Source organism: Xiphophorus hellerii, chromosome 11 (genome assembly GCF_003331165.1).
Source record: "Xiphophorus hellerii strain 12219 chromosome 11, Xiphophorus_hellerii-4.1, whole genome shotgun sequence".
Lineage (NCBI taxonomy): Eukaryota > Metazoa > Chordata > Actinopteri > Cyprinodontiformes > Poeciliidae > Xiphophorus > Xiphophorus hellerii.
This window is the reverse complement of record NC_045682.1, coordinates 24,713,650-24,732,261: the sequence shown is the minus strand read 5'-3', so window position 1 is coordinate 24,732,261 and position 18,612 is coordinate 24,713,650. Positions and strand designations below refer to the sequence as shown.

General features: G+C 36.9%; 1 protein-coding gene across 2 annotated transcripts in view; it reads right to left on the bottom strand.

Moving 5' to 3' along the window:
- Positions 1-18,612, bottom strand: part of crebrf (creb3 regulatory factor) — a 34,210-nt gene that overhangs the window by 11,697 nt on the left and 3,901 nt on the right. The window contains exons 1-9 of one of the 2 annotated variants that reach the window (XM_032576669.1): positions 16,288-17,399; positions 14,801-15,013; positions 12,440-12,565; positions 7,494-7,669; positions 4,320-5,440; positions 3,757-3,954; positions 1,432-1,621; positions 1,281-1,354; positions 1,014-1,133 (exon numbers count right to left, since the gene is read on the bottom strand). In XM_032576669.1, coding sequence (XP_032432560.1) covers positions 1,014-1,133; positions 1,281-1,354; positions 1,432-1,621; positions 3,757-3,954; positions 4,320-5,440; positions 7,494-7,669; positions 12,440-12,565; positions 14,801-14,809 — 2,014 coding nt within the window. In that variant the 5' untranslated portion in view covers positions 14,810-15,013; positions 16,288-17,399. Of the gene's footprint in view, positions 1-1,013; positions 1,134-1,280; positions 1,355-1,431; positions 1,622-3,756; positions 3,955-4,319; positions 5,441-7,493; positions 7,670-12,439; positions 12,566-14,800; positions 15,014-16,287; positions 17,400-18,612 lie in introns of those variants that run through there. The other variant, XM_032576668.1, reaches the window with a different exon arrangement.

The window sequence follows — 18,612 nt, the reverse complement described above, 5'->3', positions numbered from 1 at the left end:
TTTTTTTGGCAGACAGCTGCATCCTAGGTGCACAAAGGAGCATTACAGGAGATCCTCCCTATAAAACTACACTACTATCACGGCTCCCAACAAAATCAATATGTTTACGTCCCTTCTGGCATTAGAACAATTATTTATTCTGTTTTACTCGTTTTTAAATAACATTTCTGCTGTTTATTGCAAACAATTTGTTTTCTTTTTAATGTTCAATACACGTCAAAATTATTTAATAATTTTATACTGTATATTATTATGATTTGGTTATGTATTTATTTCAAACATACATATTCACATTCACAAGTTAAATACTATGATATATATTTAGATAACTATTTGTTTGAAAAGGAGGTAGGCAGAAGCATAAACATATTTGACCCTCTTTCTTTTCTTTTATATGTGTCTTAGTTTACATGTTATTAATTTAAACAAATATAATTATTATTGGGATTCTTGGTATATATGTATATTTAATACTTTTTGATTTGTTGTGTGCACCTACATATATCGTGATGCTGCTTTTACACTTGAATTCCTCACTGTGAGGCAATAAAGGCTATTTTTATTCCTATTTCTTCTAAATCAGAAAAAGATAACATGAGAAAATACAGACAGCAGTTAAATAATGACTTAATCTCTGAAAGAAATAAAAAGCAATCCAAACCAGCATAACAACTAGAAGCCCTTTGTGAAATATAACTACAATCTTAATTTGCACTTTTCTTTTTTTGTTATTTTTGCTGAAAAACCATTATAAATTTAATTTTATGCAATTACTGCATTTTTTTTACTTGAGTTAAGAAAACTGATAAACAAATGTTTCTTTAAGGGTACAAAATGGAAGCAAAGATGGACAAAATGGCAAATTACACACATTTAGAGGTCAGAGAAAGACATATTTTAGACAAAAAAAATCCTGTGATCTCAGATTTCAAACCAAGTAAGTTTAAAATAGCATTTTACAAGCACAGTAAAGCTAAACAAGGTCAGAATTTTTACTCATGTTTAATTCTCACCAAGCGTTTCCTCGATGAGCCGCTCCAGAGTCTGGGTCATGTTGGTTGGGCGTGGAGACGAGTCCTCCACTCGCAGCATTATCTCCTCCTTGATGGCGTTGATCACAAACAGTAGCCGATCTGCACGTGTTCAAGCACAGAAGACATAAAAACTACTCATAATGCTCCTCAGACAATATTTTTGTTTTTAGATTAATAGAGATAAATGTAACAAGAGAAATAAAAAGACAACAATGAGAGCTAAGGATGAGGAGATGATTAACTTACCATATTCTGTACTGAGTCCCCAAAGCTTCACTTTGTTTGCTTCATATTGAGCTTTCTTTTTTAAACGGCAAGCCCTAAATCCCAAACAGATGAAAGTTACTTATCCACATTGTAGCTCTGACTGTAATCGCACGCATGAAGGATACTGTACCTGGACGCCAGCTTGTTCTTCTCCTTGCGAGAGCGCGGCCGTGCGGTCAGCGGCAGCTCGCTGACGGGAGTGAGGTCGCTGATCACCTTGTTCAGCTTGCGGAGCTCTGTGCCGATCTGCAGCAGCTTGCGAGGATTGGGAGTCAGGTCTTCCACGTCTGTGCGCCGCGATTTCTTTAGCATGTATTTTCCTTTGTAACAGGAAGGAAAACAAAAAAAATCATAACACATTACAAAGCAGTAAATTTCTATAGACACAAAAGAGGCTCTGTTGAATTATTACTCAGCATAATGTGTCACTTCGCTATATTTTTTAAGCTATTATTGCTTTTTAGAGATGTGCATCACTTGCTAAATAAAAATAATCCTCAAAATAAATTCGAAAGATGTCACAATCTTACACAGAAGATATTAGAAAAAATACAACCTTTAATTGAGTGCATTTTTTCATTAGGGAGAAACAGAAAGAAAGATAATTTTAATTACTTTTGACACTATTAAAGTTAAATGTACTGTATTGATTGAGCCTGCTATAGCAGCAGAAGGATCACTTTACTATGGATGACTGTAAGTGTGACTGTAATGTTTTCTTATTTATGTTGAGCTACTTAGAGCCACGCAATTTATTCATTGACCCCAGAATTTGGAAATTATTGACATGTATGATGCAGACAAAATATGCAACATAAACAAAAATAGAAACAAAATAAAATGTATATTTCTATACAACAAAACAGAGGTGTTTTCCAATGTGCATTTTTTAAAAATGTAAATCTAAATATACATTTCTTTCATAAGAAACAAGTTCTTATTATTATTCCTATTAAAAGAAATATGACAAAAGCATTTTCTATTGATACTTTACTTTTGTGAGTTAATTAAATTGTCTAGGGACGTTTAATTAGAAATCCATGACTTCATGTTTCCCTGTTGTATAAATGGGGTAACTCATAGGCAGCTCTTTATATTTATTTATATTATATATTTATTTAAGATAAAGAGAGGTTAATTAATTTGACACTTGCATTTCCAGATTTATTGAAAATTTCACATGCATATTTGCATTTCCAATAAAAGTTGGAAATGCAACTTCCAACTTTGGAAGTTGGAAGTTGCATTCCAACTTCCAAAGTTGGAATGCAACTTTGGAAGTTGCATTCCAAAGTTGCAACTTTGGAATGCAAAGTTGCAACTTTGCATTCCAAAGTTGGAATGCAAAGTTTCCAATGTGAAAGTATATGTCACATACTTTCACATGTGACATATACTTGTCACATGTGAAAGTATATGTGAAAGTCACATATACTTTCACATGTGACTTTTTCCCATTTATACAAATCTAATTTTCATAATTCAGCATCATTTAAAACCAAAAGGTTTGAATACAGGTGATGGGTAATTTCCTTGTGACAGTTTTTCATTTCCCCTGCTATTTCAAAGGATCCTGATCTGGGCATGCTGTTGTGCAAACCCATCTGAACAACATACGTCATCACAGCCTCATTTAAAAGTCTTAGGCAAACCTCAAGGACACAATATTATGGAATAAAATGCTCTAAAAGGCTCAAATAAAACTGTTGTTTTACTACTCTGTTCTAAAAGAAAGGTAATGTGATATAGCTGAATATAGAGTGGATCTCAGAGGTGGACACGTTGCTGGTAAAATACCAGGTGTATGTGATATAAGCCCAACTGGCCAATCGTAACACTGGAGAAGCCTCAGAAATGTCTGCTAGTGCTGCTTGTGTTTAATATAAAGACATAAATCTATTTTTTTTTCTTCTTCATATGTCTTTGGTAAGAGAATGTTGTAGGACTGTGAAGCAGAAACATTTTCTTCTAACTAACTGGATAAAACTTTACAAAATCTTGAAGGAGAATGTTTCATCTTTGAAAAGCAGAAGTAGAGCCTCCTGCACAGCCAACAAGAATGCAGCAAGTGGTTTCTGAATTGTAAGTCTACAGCAAAAGACTTGCACAGCGGTAAAACCAGCTGACCAAATGTGCTGGAGCTCCACTTGGGTTGCTAGGTAACGAGACTGGGAGATAGGTTTCATGTTTGCATTTATATAAATGGCACAATCAACATAAAATTGAAGAAAAAAATTAAAACTGAAAGGTTTGAACATTATTTGAGAACTAAATCTGACAGAAAATCAATGCTGTCACTTGACAAACTATTAGTTTAATGTTCATAAGTATTATAATAACATTCATATTTCAGGATTAATGTTCATTTAAAAAGATGGGGAAGGTTTTTGTCAGTTTAAGACACCTTTGGGAGCTGCTGTGTGTAGTTTCTATGAGTCTGTGTGTTTGTGAATACCATGCAGAGGCCCGTTCTTCTGGTACATGTTGCTCGGCAGCGTGTGTCTGTCCCACTCAGAGGGCTTCAGCATCCGCTCCTGCTTGGAGGGGGTGAGCTGCTCGCTGTACTCCCAGAAGTAGCGGCGCTTCCCTCTTTTCCGGCTGGAGACTCCAGCTGTCAGGCCCTTTATGTCATCCATCAGCTCCATGTCACAGCCTGACGGGACAAAGAAACGCAAAAAGGTTGAAGAAGTTAGACTACAGTGCAAAAAACACAAAAACTTACCAAGTAATTTTGATCTAGTTTCAAGTGCAAATATCTGAGTTCATTTGAAATAAGACATAACTAACTTACAAGTAACTTTTCAGAAAGATAAAAGTTTGTTTTAAGTCATTAATCCCTTAATATTGATGAAAAGCTACTTGTAAGTTAGTTTTGTCTTATTTAAAGTGCACAAAGATATTTGCACTAGAAACTAGATCAAAAATACTTGGTAAGATTTTGTGTTTTTGCAGCAGAAAAATGAAAGAAAAATTAGGTTTTGAAATGCAAGAAAGGAAAGGATTCAAGACGGCCTCTACCTGGCTCAGAGAAGGCGTCGCTCATGTCGTCATCCTTGTCTGCTTCGTAGTCTTCATCCTCCTCCTCCTCCTCTTCCTCCTCATTCTCAGAGAGCTCATGCTCACTGCCGAAACCTTCATCGTGGTCTTCATCGTCCAAGTCCAGCCCATCGCCCTCGTCCTCCTCTGGCTCCTCGTCGTCTTCCTCCTCCTCGTCTTCCTCCAGCTGCGTCAGAGCTCGGCTGCGGGTCAGGAACAGAGAGTAGTTGTGTTCTTCCTCCTTGCTCTGCTCTGGATCTTCAACCAAAACCCCGCCGCCGCCTGCGCCGCACGCCCCTGCCACGGCGTCGGACGTGCTGCACACAATCTGCTTCGCCTCTACCAGCTGGGGAACAGCAGCGGACCTGCTGACAGGCCCCTCCCGCCGCGTCGCCCCCTCCGCCTTCAACTCAAAGCCCTCCAGGCTAGCCAAGCTGCTGGGTTGCGGGGTGGCATGGCCCACTGAGATGGCACTTGCTGAAGTGGAGGGCTTCTCGTCTTGAGGCTGGGAGAGAGGCAGCGGCGGATCTGACCTCTCAAAATCTGTCTGGGGCATCGCCTCGCCTTGAGGTCTGGGTCCAGAACTGATGCGAACTTTAGCTTTCCGAACAAAGTCAGCACTGTGAGACGTCGGAGCGGCCATCTTAGCCCCTCGACCCGGAGGTTTGGGTTGAGCCTGGGTGTGGTCCTGGGCGAGACCGAGCTGGTTCTGGGTTTTAGCCATGGTCTCGGTGCTGGAAGCAACAGGTCTGGTTGCTTTTTGGGAGCTTTCAGGAAAGTCTGCGAAAAGGCTTCTGGAAGGACGGGATTGGGAAGAGGATGTGGAGCAAGGAGACGACCGCACGGAGCTGACACCCAGACCCTGGAGTCTCTTGTTTTGAGAGGGGAGCGGCTGAGATGGGGGCTGGGAGCAAGGAAGCGTCAGGTCGACGGGAGGGTAGAGAGCCTCACAGACGGGCAGTGAGTCCTCACTGTTGAGCTGAGCCAGCGTCGGGGTCCGACTGATCACCTCCTCATCCTGGTAGGGACTGGAGAAGTCATCCAGTCCAAGAAAGTCCACTTCTTTGGTTCCCCAGATATCACAGCTGGCCAGCCGTGTGTATCTGTTAATGACAAAAAGCATATAGATGTTTAAACAATGAAACTTCCAGCAAAAAATACCAAAAACAAAACTGGGAAAAAAAACTCAAGACTTTTTTGTTTTAAGCTTTCCAAGTAAAATCTTTATGATACATGAATTAAACATTTGAACATTTTCCTACAACACAGCTTCAATGCAAAAACACAAAATCTTACAAAGTAATTTTGATCTAGTTTCTAGTGCAAATATCTTTTACCTGAAGTCAAAACTGACTTACAAGTAACTTTTCAGCAAGATATAGCAGCTTATTTTAAATAACTTATTCCTTAATATTGATGAAAAACTTCCAGTTCCATTGGCAGATTATTTCACTTATAACAAGACATTTTCCCATGTAATAAGTGAAATAATCTGTCAATAGAACAAGTACTTTTTCATCAATATTAAGGATTTATTGACACTAAACAAGCTCTCCTATATCTTACTGAAAAGTTACTTTTAGTTAGTAAACCTAAAATTAGACAAAACTACGATGTTTATACTAGAAACTAGACAAAAACACTTGGTAGGATCTTGTGTTTTTTCCGTGTTGATTCAAACACAGCTTTAAGTTTTTTTTTTCTTTTATACATATATATGCTTTACCCAATTATGAACCATCAAACAGTGCATCAAACACCATGTTAACTTGTCTGAATGTTTACCAAGTCTTCTCTGGACAGCCACGATGCCCAGAGCAAAACTGTAGCTGTTCACCTTTTTATTCTCATCCTGTCTTGGTTTTGGGAATTAGTTTTGCCAGAGTCAGATTTCTGAGAACAGTAGAAGGTTTTCATACCACAACATTTCCAAGAAGAGAACAGAACAATCAGATGATTTCTCTGTACTCCTTCAGTGAGTTGGCTAACCTTTCTTGAATGTCTTTCCTTAAAATATTGCGAAAACTGCAGTTGGTTCATTTGACATGATCATTTTTCCAAACTAAGAACACACAGCACAGCAGTCCTATCAAAAAGCAGCTCAATTTTTTTATTGTTAACTTGTTACTCAAAGGAATGTAGCACTTTGATTCAGGAGAGACAACATTTTTCTAATTTTGGCTTTGTACATTACTAAAATGAATTTCGAATGCAGTTGAAGTTCAGACTTTCAGCTTTAATTCAGTAAGTTGAATAAAATGACCGCATAAAAATGTGATGAACTAAAACACTTTTTTTAAACACAATCCCTTATCAGGGGCTAAAAAGAACAACCTTCGTCAAATTTCCATGTGGAAACCTTCAGATGAAAGCTGAAAGTTTTGACTTTATGTCCTTGTCCAAATATATAACTAGAACTTAAGTATGTTCCAGCAAACAGATAAAAAAAAATCTAAAATGGGCGTGCCATGGTGGCGTAGGGGATAGCGTGACCCATGTTTGGAGGCCTTGAGTCCTTGACGCGGCCGTCGCAGGTTCGACTCCCGGACCCGACGAAATTTGCCGCATGTCTTCCCCCCTCTCTTTCCCCCTTTCCTGTCAGCCTACTTTCATATAAGGGACTCTAGAGCCCACAAAAGATCCCCTGGAGGGGTAAAACAAAAAAAAAAGCTAAAATTGTGTCAGTGTCCAAATAATTATGGATCCAGCTGTACCATCCTGCAAGCAGCACGTTTTCTGTTCAAACAGCCTAATTTTTATAGCAGCTGTCTCACCACACCTAGCATTCAATAAAAGTAGGGAAACAACCTTTTACATGTATTTTTGGAGTAAAATGTAAATCCAATGGTTACCTGGACTCCAGATAAGCTAAAACAACAAGATGTTCGTAACTGGGTGACTTCTGACAGTAGTGTTGTTTGCACAGGATTTTGTTTAGAGGTTCCAGGATAAAGGAGGTTGAATACAAATGAAGGCCACATTTCAGATATTCATTTGAGCAAACATTTAGAAAATAATCACTCTTCCATTTTACAGTGAATCTCTACTAAAAATTCCTAAAATTAGTTCAACGTTAATGCAAAATGACTAACTGCAAAAATATCCAAGGCATATGAATACTTGTTATGAGACGGTATTAAAACAATGTTACGGTACCTGGTGAGGTCTTCCCAGTACGAGTCCCACTGTTCGAACGCTGAGCTGCTGTGGACCGTCTCACACTCACCCAGGCCCATCAGCTGATCCACGCCTCCCTCCACCTCTTTGCCTCCGTCTCCGACCCCCACGACGCTGTCCCCGCAGGGACTCTGCTGGTGGCTCATGTCTGTGTCCTGCAGACGAAGGAGAGAGAATCAGAGTGAAGGAGGCAGATGGTGAATTAAATCGAAGGTACTGTTTCAGATGCCTGCTGCACAGTCAGCGTCTTTGTTTACTCCCACATTAAGAGTTTTGATTAAAAAACTAAGGGCTGAATGAATTATTGTAGACACTTTTCACTATTCAGAAGTGCTATTGAACAGCAGCGTACAAAGTTCAGGAGGCTCCATGGCTTTTTAATGCAGCTAATCAAAGTTATATGAAGGAAGGGGGAAAAAAACAACTATCTGTAAACTTTTATTTTTTCCAAATGGGTGATATTTAGTTAAACTTTTAACACTGTCCAAAAATTTAAAACCTATTATTCAGAGGCCTATCACAAAAACAAATCTTGCTGGATGATTAATTGTCCCAGAAGTTATTGCGATAATCAATAATGTTGTTATTTTCATACCATTCACAAGTAATATAGTAATGTAATGCTAATGTAATAAAGTACTATCAGAAAACACTGTGAAAGATCAATAAACTTTAAATTCGAACGAACATTTACCGCTGTAACTGGAAGTAATTTTAAATATCCAAAATAAATAAACAAAACTACAGAAATAACAATAAAATGAGTCCTGAAGTTTCTGTAAACAAATTTGTCATTCAAAAAAAGGGCTAGCTGAGACAAATGCACCAGAGTGAGATCTTTGTCATACAGTTTTTGAAAGAAATGGAAGTCATAATGCTCGGTTTAATTTATGATGTGATTAATTGATTTATGGTTTATTGCCACAGCAGCAATTATTCATACAAGTAAAGAGCACAGAATAAGGTAACCAGAAAACTGACTTTTTAAATTACAATCAGCATTTTCCACCTTATGGAAAGAGAGAGCTTACTCTCTGACTGTTTAATTCACCTAATCGGGGTTAAAATGGAGGAAAGAAAAACTAATTCTTCCTGCAGTAAACACAAAAATGTGTTGAACTTCAAGTCTCTCCTGAACAAGAAAGAAATGAAGCTGCTGACCTCGTCACCTACAGCATCAGGTTGGAATTACTTCAGCACTCATTGTGCTGTCAAATCTAGGCAAAAAAATGCAAATAAAAACCATCCAATTTTATTTATGACTATAAAGGTACCAGAATAACCCATACCAGTGTTACGAGGAACATATATTAAGATTCATTCATTGAAAGCAACTAAACCTAAAAAAAACATTATTTAAGCCTCTCTAAGACTAAAATGCAGTGGCAAATCTAATTAATATACCTGGCAAAGAACAGCAGCCAAATCTGCAGTATTTAAATGAGAGGACAATGGCAGTGCAGGGAAGTCAGCCTGACAGAGGAGCTTTGTTTAAGAAAACTCATCATTATTATCAATATTAAGAGATAACAGAACAATATGTGGGGCAGATGGTACATTTGATGCATCTTATTAGCTCAGATAGAGCGGCCCCAAACAACAGATGGTAAAGCCACTGCTGGGCTGTGATCTAAGCATCATTAGATCAGTCTGCGGATATCACAACCACATTAAAGACACCCAATTGTGAATTTCAATGACAGCATTTTTAGGTGCTCAAAGCTGAACTGAAACAACACCAGATATATTTTTATACAGAAGATTAAAGACGAAGCTGATCCTGTTTATTACAGGGCAAGGAATCTAATGCTCAGCAATGAATCACTATTGTTTAGTCTGGAGCAGGAAGTAAATTGAAGTAGACACCTGTAGCTGACAGCTATGAGTGGTGACAGGAGAGGTTTCTGTTTAAACTTGTCAGCCATGCCTGATGAATGGGATGTACCTCGGAGTTTAAAATTTCTGTGAAACAGATGGCACAGAGTTCCAGGTTTCTTCATTTTTAGAATTTCATGACTCCATCTCGAAACGTTCATTTTAATTCTGATTGGTCAGCTTCAATGCCATGTACCATACCACCAAATAATAGCATGAGCTACTTTTACTTTATTTTCATTTTAAATAACAAATCTTAAGCGATAGATACCAAAAATCACATTGTGCGATAAGATGTTTCATCCAACATCGCCAGATTGGAAGCAAGGCTAAGTTTCATTCTGTCTACTTGAAATAATATCATCAGTTTGCCTGCATCAACTATTGAAAGGGAATATCTGTTATTGGTGTAGATATTTAATAAAGACAGTCTGAACATTGATAGAAATATTGTTCTTTTTAGGAGTCATGCAAAGTCAAATGCACTGTAATTCCTTGAAGTTGCCGGTCACATGTGTCAAACTCAAGGCCCGGGGGCCAAATCTGGTCCACCATGGCTTTTTAAGTGGCCGTTTAGACTCCAAATTACATCAATAAGTCCTTCAGTTTTTCTCAAATCTGCTAAATTCACACAAAATCAGCAAATCTCTACATTTTTTCTAATTTTACTGCAAATCTTCTCAAAATTAGTCAATGTAACTTTTTAGTCAGGTAACAAAATTAGTCAAAACAATGAGTGTAAGTGACTGCTGCCTCAGCCTTACTCAAGTCATCATATATAAGTGCAAATATTGTAAAAAATCCCTCACAAACCTTTCTAAATATCATTTTGACTGCAAATAAAAACACTAAAACAATCACAAAATGCTGGAGGAGCAGTTATTTATTGATATTTTAACAGTTTAATTGGTTTTATCAATGTATTCTGGCACAACTGGCTCCTTAAGAACATTCAGATTTTTGATATGGCTCCAAAATGAAAATGAGTTTGACATCCCTGTTGTAGTTAATAAAAACTTTTGAGAGCAATATCAATGTCAGTTGAGCAATTTTAGCATCTTTCTAACATCATTGCTAAAACTTTTATTGTAATTTTAGATTTTTTTAAGACATACTAAGACTACAGAAATACTGAATAAAACAGTAGTGGACAAAAGTTGCTTTTTTCTTTTAACTTTGTTTTAAGTTTTGTGTTTCAGGTAACATAATATTGTTTTGTATGGATGCCAGCGTAAGCAGTTGCGACTGTCCAGGTTGTGCTGACAGAGTGCAGAGTGGAGTGTTTTCACACAGCACAGCTCAGTTAAAGAAGATGCTTACAACTAAACCTCTAATGCTACGTTGGAGTTTTACCCTCTGCACCTTTTAAATCAAGCAGCTCGCCATGGCTGTTTCTGCTTGACTTGGCGACCTAATAGCTAGCTGTAAACCTAATTTCATTCAACAAGAGTGCAGCTAATAAAGCGTTAACACTTATATTTATAATTTCAGTGGTTACTGGTTTAAAGTTTAAATGATGGGAATATTCAGTAACGATGAGCAGATATTTAACGTGTATCTCTGAAAATAAGGCAAATAAATCTGATTGATAGACTTTTGAAATAAATTTATTTATGCAGTAACAGTGATGCGCATCTACAAAGTTTAACATAACTGCGTGATAATGTCCACTGATTTATCTCCCTTAAATTTGAAAACTGTGCATCATTTTTCTTCCATTAAAGCTACCTGCTATTTTACACTGGTCTGTCACATAAGATCCCAACACAATACATTGAAATATGTGGTTGAGATGTGAAAAAATAAGTAAAGTTTAAATGAATATTACCAGGAAGAGTTTTTAATATCATATATAGCTTCATTTAAACAAGTATCCAGATAAACCATCAGTGAGAGCAAATTACTGAAAATGACAAATCTGTATACATAATTTCCACAAGTCTGAACCAAAAGTGATCTGTGCCATCTTAGTAGGAAGACACATTAAAAATTGCTGCTGTCAGGATAGACCCTGAGATGGAGAAGGAAAATATATCCGACGATGTGACCAAGATGCTGCCTCTGATCTCCTTCTATGACACAGTTCACTACAATCAACGATTAAACGAATTTATAAAGGATGCACAGTCTTCACATGAGTAACAAGGTCCTGGTGACTGGCAGAGTAAGTACATATAGTGACAGGCTAGCAGATAAAAGCTACATTAGCTAAGCTAATTTTGCTAGCTTGGCAGAAAGTACTATAATTAAATATCACTGATATTTATCTTAGCATTACACAGAAGTGGGTAGAGTATTCAAATTGTAATCGAGTAATAGTTGTAATCTACTTATATTGTTTATAAGTCATAGGAACTAGAATGCTAGTTCTATGCTTGTGTGGTGTTTTTTGTTGCCATAGCAACTCCATGGTAACTGCCCGCCAAGATCACTGTCAGTTACAAAGTTCACGGAAGTCGCATGACTATGTATTTTATTTATCATAGTATTGTGAGATTTGCCATTGTGTGAAAGATCCTCTAAGTAATACAACTTGTTTGAAATAAAGCAAAAATGTTCCTTATATGTGTAGAAGGAAGCTCACACACACATGTTTGCGCAGCTATCTTTGCGGGGACTTTTCATTGACTTCCATTCATTTCTACAGCCTAAACCTTAGCCTTACCCTTATTCTAACCCTACCCATTACATATCTAACCCTAACCAAAACTCATTTCACACCTTAGTCCTAAATCTGACCCCGACCCAAAAACAGGGTTTCCCCTTGTGGGGACCAGGCTTCGGTCCCCACAAGGAGCAGTGGGTCCCCACAACGTAGTATATGTCATGAAAATGGTCCCCACAAGGTATTAGAATCAAACGCACACACACAAAACAAACAAACAAAAATAAATAAATTTGCAAGCAACACCAGGCTTCAGGCTTTATGAGTCAATTTTCTTTTAACATCAGTTACTTGCTCCCACCAAGCTGTCGCTCATTTAGATCCAGATGTGAGGTGTGTGTGTGTGGAGGGGCGTGTGGGTGTGTGTGTGTGTGTGTTCACTCACCAGCTCATACATGAAATCCGGGTCAGAGCTGGTGGCCAGCAGCTCAGTGCTGGTTAGGGCCTGGTCAGCAAACGAGAAGTTCTGAAAGGCGTCCCCAAAGGGAGGCTCCATCCCACTGACGCTGGGCTGCAGCACAACACAGAAAGAAAACACACAGAGTGAGCAAAAACAAACTAAATCTCATCAACTGTGTTAACTTGAGACTGTTTTGCTTCTTTTCAGTAAAGCTAACAGGATATTAAATTCTAATTCATCCAAAAATTTGATACACAAAGTAGCCAAACAGAAACACTTAATGCTAGTCCCGTGTCATTATTGCACTACTGTTCACTACTGTAAGCAATTCATCCGTTTTTTGCACAACATATATTACTCTGTGATTTTCACAAATTTATACAACCATCTTATATCTTCAGACACTTTCTGATAAACAAGAAACCAAATGTTCAACTCATGATAATTATCTGAGATGAAGTCTGTCTATTATATCCACCATACCAAAATTTATTGGCTTATAATCAACATATACAGATTCTTTATTAACAAGAATGTTGGTTCAGTTTTGACAGTTTTCCAAGTGTTTTACTTATAATAAGCAAAAATGTGAGGAAGATGAATAATTTAGCAGGCATTTTAATGTTTAGTGTAAGAGTAAACCTCTCAGTGGATTAAAACACTGCAGGTCTACAGTGTTAAAATTAAAGGTGATATGCAATTACATACATTAATGTAATGAATCAGACAGAAAATCACATTTTCATAAAATTGAAATCTTTCATAATTCTCAAAGGTTTGAAAATATATGAATTTTGGTTGAAAGCTGAATCAATAAAATGTCAAACAATTTTATTTTGATGATATACAGAAATGTTTACTTTTACTAAGTGAAACTGGATAATTTGCTTTCATGCTGCAGCTCATTCAACCTCACAGATTGACATGTCACCCCCTACATCTCCAGAGTAGAGCTACATATCTCCCAGCTCATTCGGCGATGCATTCACTTGCACTCGGGCATCTGATTTTTGCTCATTTAAAGGTCCTACAGCCAATGTATTTATAATAAATGCAATTAAATATCTTTCTAATGCATTATGTTTCCTGTAATAACACAAATTAAAGTTGAGGCAGAGATGTCATGTTTGATTTTTTAAGGGTTGTCAAACATATTTATGAGATGTGACTAAAACGATTATTAAACATAGCAACACATAATTTAATTTTTGTGCTTGTGAAACATGAGCAAACATTTGTCTCCACTTTGTAGATTTCATATACACTTTTCATATCAAATATTGCACAATTTACCATCAAATTTCCACAGTTCTCAGCCTTGTTTTGCTAGTTTCACAGCTGATATTTATACAATGCTCAGGCAACACAAGGACAGACAGATGGATGGACCGTCGGGCTGAAGGATTGGGAGACAGATGGATGAATGGTCAAAGGGTTGGATGGATAGACACATTTTTAGAGCCTGGCAAAGGGAAATATAAATATCTCTCTATATTCTGTTTCTTTCTACCACTTAAACTACACTTTTCAAAACCTCTTCAGATTGTGCAAGAACCCTGAATGTAAAACTAAGTACTTTGGTTATTGGTAACCAAGAAAAAAGTGTTGCATAAGTCTCTGCCTTTATTAGTATGTCAATAATTGTAACGCGGCTTTCAAACTCCTGCAATAAATAAGAGAGTTAGAATGAATGAGGAAACAAAGCGTTTGAATTCTGAGCACAGACTTCACGCAGCATGGAAACAGCTCCAGGCATAATACAAGACGTTTAGTTAGCAAAATGAGAAAACACAATTCGATTACACCCGTCTACATTTTACAAATGATCTCCACACAGATTCAATGTTTGAGAAAAGCAGGATGTAAATGCATCCAGACATGTTAGGTAATGAATAATCAATATTGCAGTTTCTAGACTGAAGAATAATATAATAAAGAGTGCTGGGAGCATTTATTGACAAAGCTGCTCTCCTTTTTAGCTTTTTGTTTTTAGCACCAAAACTGATTCAATAGACATGTTATTTTTCACATCTTGGAATAAACAAAAGAAAAAGTTAATTTTCTCTTTCCCTGCTGGCTCATCTACATCAGCAGCCAAGCTGATGCAGCCTCTGCAGACGTCAGACTGATCCAGGGTCAGTCAGTCACCTCTAAATCATGACTCATATCTCTGATCCTCTCAGTCTTCAAGCACTTTTGTTTACAAGTTATTCATTTTTGCATGGAATACACATCCAATAGCTACATTTGAAGATCCTTAGAAACATTTTCTGGACATTTTGCACAACTCTGTGTGTATTTATCAACATATCTAATCAGGAATATTTTTTCTGTTGCTCGTCTTACCTGAGGCATTGCCAGGCACAGCTTAGAGCTCCAGCGGCAGGAACCTCTGGGTCTCCTGTCCAGTCCCACTGGTCTGAGTTGGTCAGCACAATAAAACACTGCTGAGGGGAGATGATCAGAGTCCAGGGGGAACGCAGCCTGCAAGGCTGGGAAGAAAGGGGAGACAGCGTCTTGTCTGTCGTGCTCTGGCGTATTTCTCCGTATGTTTCAGGTCTGCAGAAAAAAAAGAGAAAAGATGTTGATATGATGAAGAAAAGTGTCAAAAACAACAACAAAGAATTTAAATTAAGCTTCAGAATGTAGGTATAACAACGCTAGGTTTGCTTCTTTTTGTCCCACAAATTATTTGTTTCTTTATTGCAAGTTATGCAATATTTACCAATATTATCCCACAATACATGTTTTCCTAATATTTTGCATCCCCAACTGTAACATACATCCTCACAAACCTCAAATTGAAAGAATAGGGTAAAAAGAAATTAAAGATTATTAACAGAGCGCATATTGTAAGCAAGGGAAACTCTAGAAGCTTTAAAATTGTGGGGAATGTTTAGGTTTTACTTGCACAACACATCTAAATTCTGCTTTGGATGATTGGAGCTAAACTAGTCACAAATCATGTCTAAATCTATCTAACAAATTTCTAGCACTTACAAGAGACCAGATGATTTTTTTAAAAGTTTAGAAAAATGACTTAACACAATCAGTCTGTAAGCACATCAACAAACAGAATAGTTTTATGATGGACTTTATTTTGAATTTGATTTTTTTAAAATCAGATCATGGCTGGGAATAAATGCTCTGATGCGGAAACGAGGATAACTTTGTGATTTATCAATCAATCAAGTTTATTTGTACAGCACATTTCAGCAACAACACAGTTCAAGATGCTTTACATCATAAAAACAAAAGATACAAAATCACAATTGAAACATTACATTTATTCCATCACGTTTAGATATCAACCAACTATCTTGATCTAAGAAACTGCTGTAGGCTTTGTTTCTTATAAATATTACAAAATGGGATTAGGTAAATCAGCAACCTGATTGGTGCTTCTTTATATGTACATACTATATATTTCCATTCCTGGGCTTTATTTCAAACATTAGACGTTATTACTCATGTTGTTTCCTAAGTGACAATGTTTTGTGGTGATTGTTAAACTTATCATATTTAAATCACTGGCTTGAAAATTTTGATAAAATTTTCCCTTTTCTAACCTCTGACCCTAAAACACTATTGCTTTACTTCCAAATTGCTTTACAGCCCATAGAGAAATCACAATTTGCTCTCAGTGAACCCAAACACCATAAAGTTATCACATTAGCACCTTGCTTCTTTTCCTCTACTTGCTTTGTTCACAGCTGAAACACGTGGCCCTTATTTATCTCAGCTGCTTTTGCATAACAAATAAAAAGATCTCCATAGAGACATGACCCCAAGCAGCAATCACATGATGCACAAAAAAAAGAAAAATCACTCACCAATCCTACTCCTCTAAGAGGCCACTGAACAACACCACTTCCTCTTGCTCAGCGTTGGCTGACAAAAATAAACTTCTCACCCCTGACAGTTCCATCTCCCCATGTACAGGCTTTGCATAGAGGCAGGAAGTGGCAGAAAACAGTGCTGTGCAAACTATTGGTTCGACTGCAGTTGTATAAGCAACACCTTATCAAACACAGAAACCGCTGCAAGCTCGCAGTCTCTGCATGTGCACACCTATCTGCTTAGTCACCAGGACATATCTGGAACCAGAAAAACATCCAAAATAACAAATTGGAACTATCATCGGATCTTGGTGTGCAAGGTGTTCCGGTGCGTTTGCGTCCGGTTTCATTTGTGGCAGCTCCAGAATGAGGAACCGCACGACTTAAACACAACAAAGCAGCTGCATCAATCCCGATGCTAGACAGCCAAAGAGCAAAACGGAAAAAAACAGCAAGAGAAATCTTCAAAATAAAATGAAACCAAGCTCGAGTGATGATACAGAGATAATTTTTCCAAAGAAAGACCTGAATATAATAAAATATCACAGGCTCATACAGGCCATGATGAAGAGCTGAAACTTTGTAATAAAAGTCAGTAAGGAGCATTTAATAAAACAGTCTTCACTTCAAGCAATTTTACAGACTTGCTGAGATAATTAACTAAAAGTGCATTGCTTAACATCAGCTGTTTAAATTATTCATTAAATCAAATGTCAATTTCTGTTACTTTCAAGATTCTGTTATTTGTTGCCTTTGCAATGAACTTTGGCCTGACTAATCACAAATCTTTAGAGCAGAAAAACACGACTTCTTGTTTGCAAATCGAACGTGTTGGTGTCTACAATAAACTGAAAGCATAAAAATGTCCTTTGCTGAGCGTTAATCTGCAAAGCGGCATGAAAGATACAGCAAAGAGTTTCAATCTTGTGTTTTAAAGCAGAATTATCTTGATTATGTGAAAATAATGAGATCTGAGTAGAATCAGAAGGCTTGGTTCATTTTTTCCATATTTGTTTAGTTGCAAAGAATCAATGAAATCAGTTCAGACAGATGACTTTGCTCCAGTTGGGTTGTTGTAACTAGGGCTGGGTGATATGGCTTACAAATAAAATATGCATTTTTTATACCAAATTTAATTTCTGATTTATTTAATTTTTTCCTTGCTTCTTTCCTACAAAAAATTTCAAATAACAGAAAATATCTTTAAAAACAGTTTTTTACTTAAATCATTCTTTTTTCAAGAAATAATTACTGTTTTCAAAGTCATAATAAACAGAAGCGGTAAAACATACTTGTCAAACAAGATAGTAGTTCTTGGGCTGGCTAACATTACTGAACTAAGGAAAACAAAGGAATGCATTGGTGAAACAAATTGTAAAAATCTCATTTTTACCAAAAATCACATCTCCACAAACAGAGAATTCTAATAACTAATAAAATCGATTCATCATCCAGCCCTAGATAATAATCTCACTATATGACCACAATTTATAGGATTGTGCTCATATAAACTAAACTGGGTATACAGTAGTTAAATATAATATAAACCTGCTTGTCTGTTAAAGTGCTGTATGTTCTGTCTTGAAAAAGTAGCTCATTAACCACCAAACTTTTTTCTGGGGATGTTTCACATTGCAAACACTGAATGTACAGTACAGACCAAAAGTTTGGACACACCTTTTAATTCAATGGGTTTTCTTTATTTTCATGACTATTTATAAGGCAAGAAATCCCACTTATTAACCTGACAGGGCACACCTATGAAGTGAAAACCATTTCAGGTGACTACCTCTTGAAGCTCATCAAGAAAATGCAGAGTGTGTGCAAAGCAGCAATCACAGCAAAAGGTTGCTACTTTGAAGAAACTAGAATATAAGGGGTATTTTCAGTTGTTTTACACTTTTTTGTTTAGTGCATATTTCCACATGTGTTATTCATAGTTTTGATGCCTTCAGTGTGAATCTACAATGTCAATAGTCATGAAAATAAAGGAAACTCATTGGATTAAAAGGTGTGTCCAAACTTTTGGTCTGTACTGTATCTTACTGGGACAAACCAACATAAAGTAGCGCAGAATTAGGAGGTAGATTGAAAATGAAACACGGTTTTTAAATTTTCTGCAAAGAGAAACATGAAAAGTCATAAATGTCTCAACTCTAAATACAAGGAAATGATTTAAGTAAAAGTACATTCATGAGTTGGAATGGCCCCATCAAAGGAGATACAATGGATGTCACACTTGTTCAATGTAACCAAAATATTTTGCTGTTGCGGCAAAAACATAAAAATGATGTAGAAAATATGAAAGATTCGAGGTAT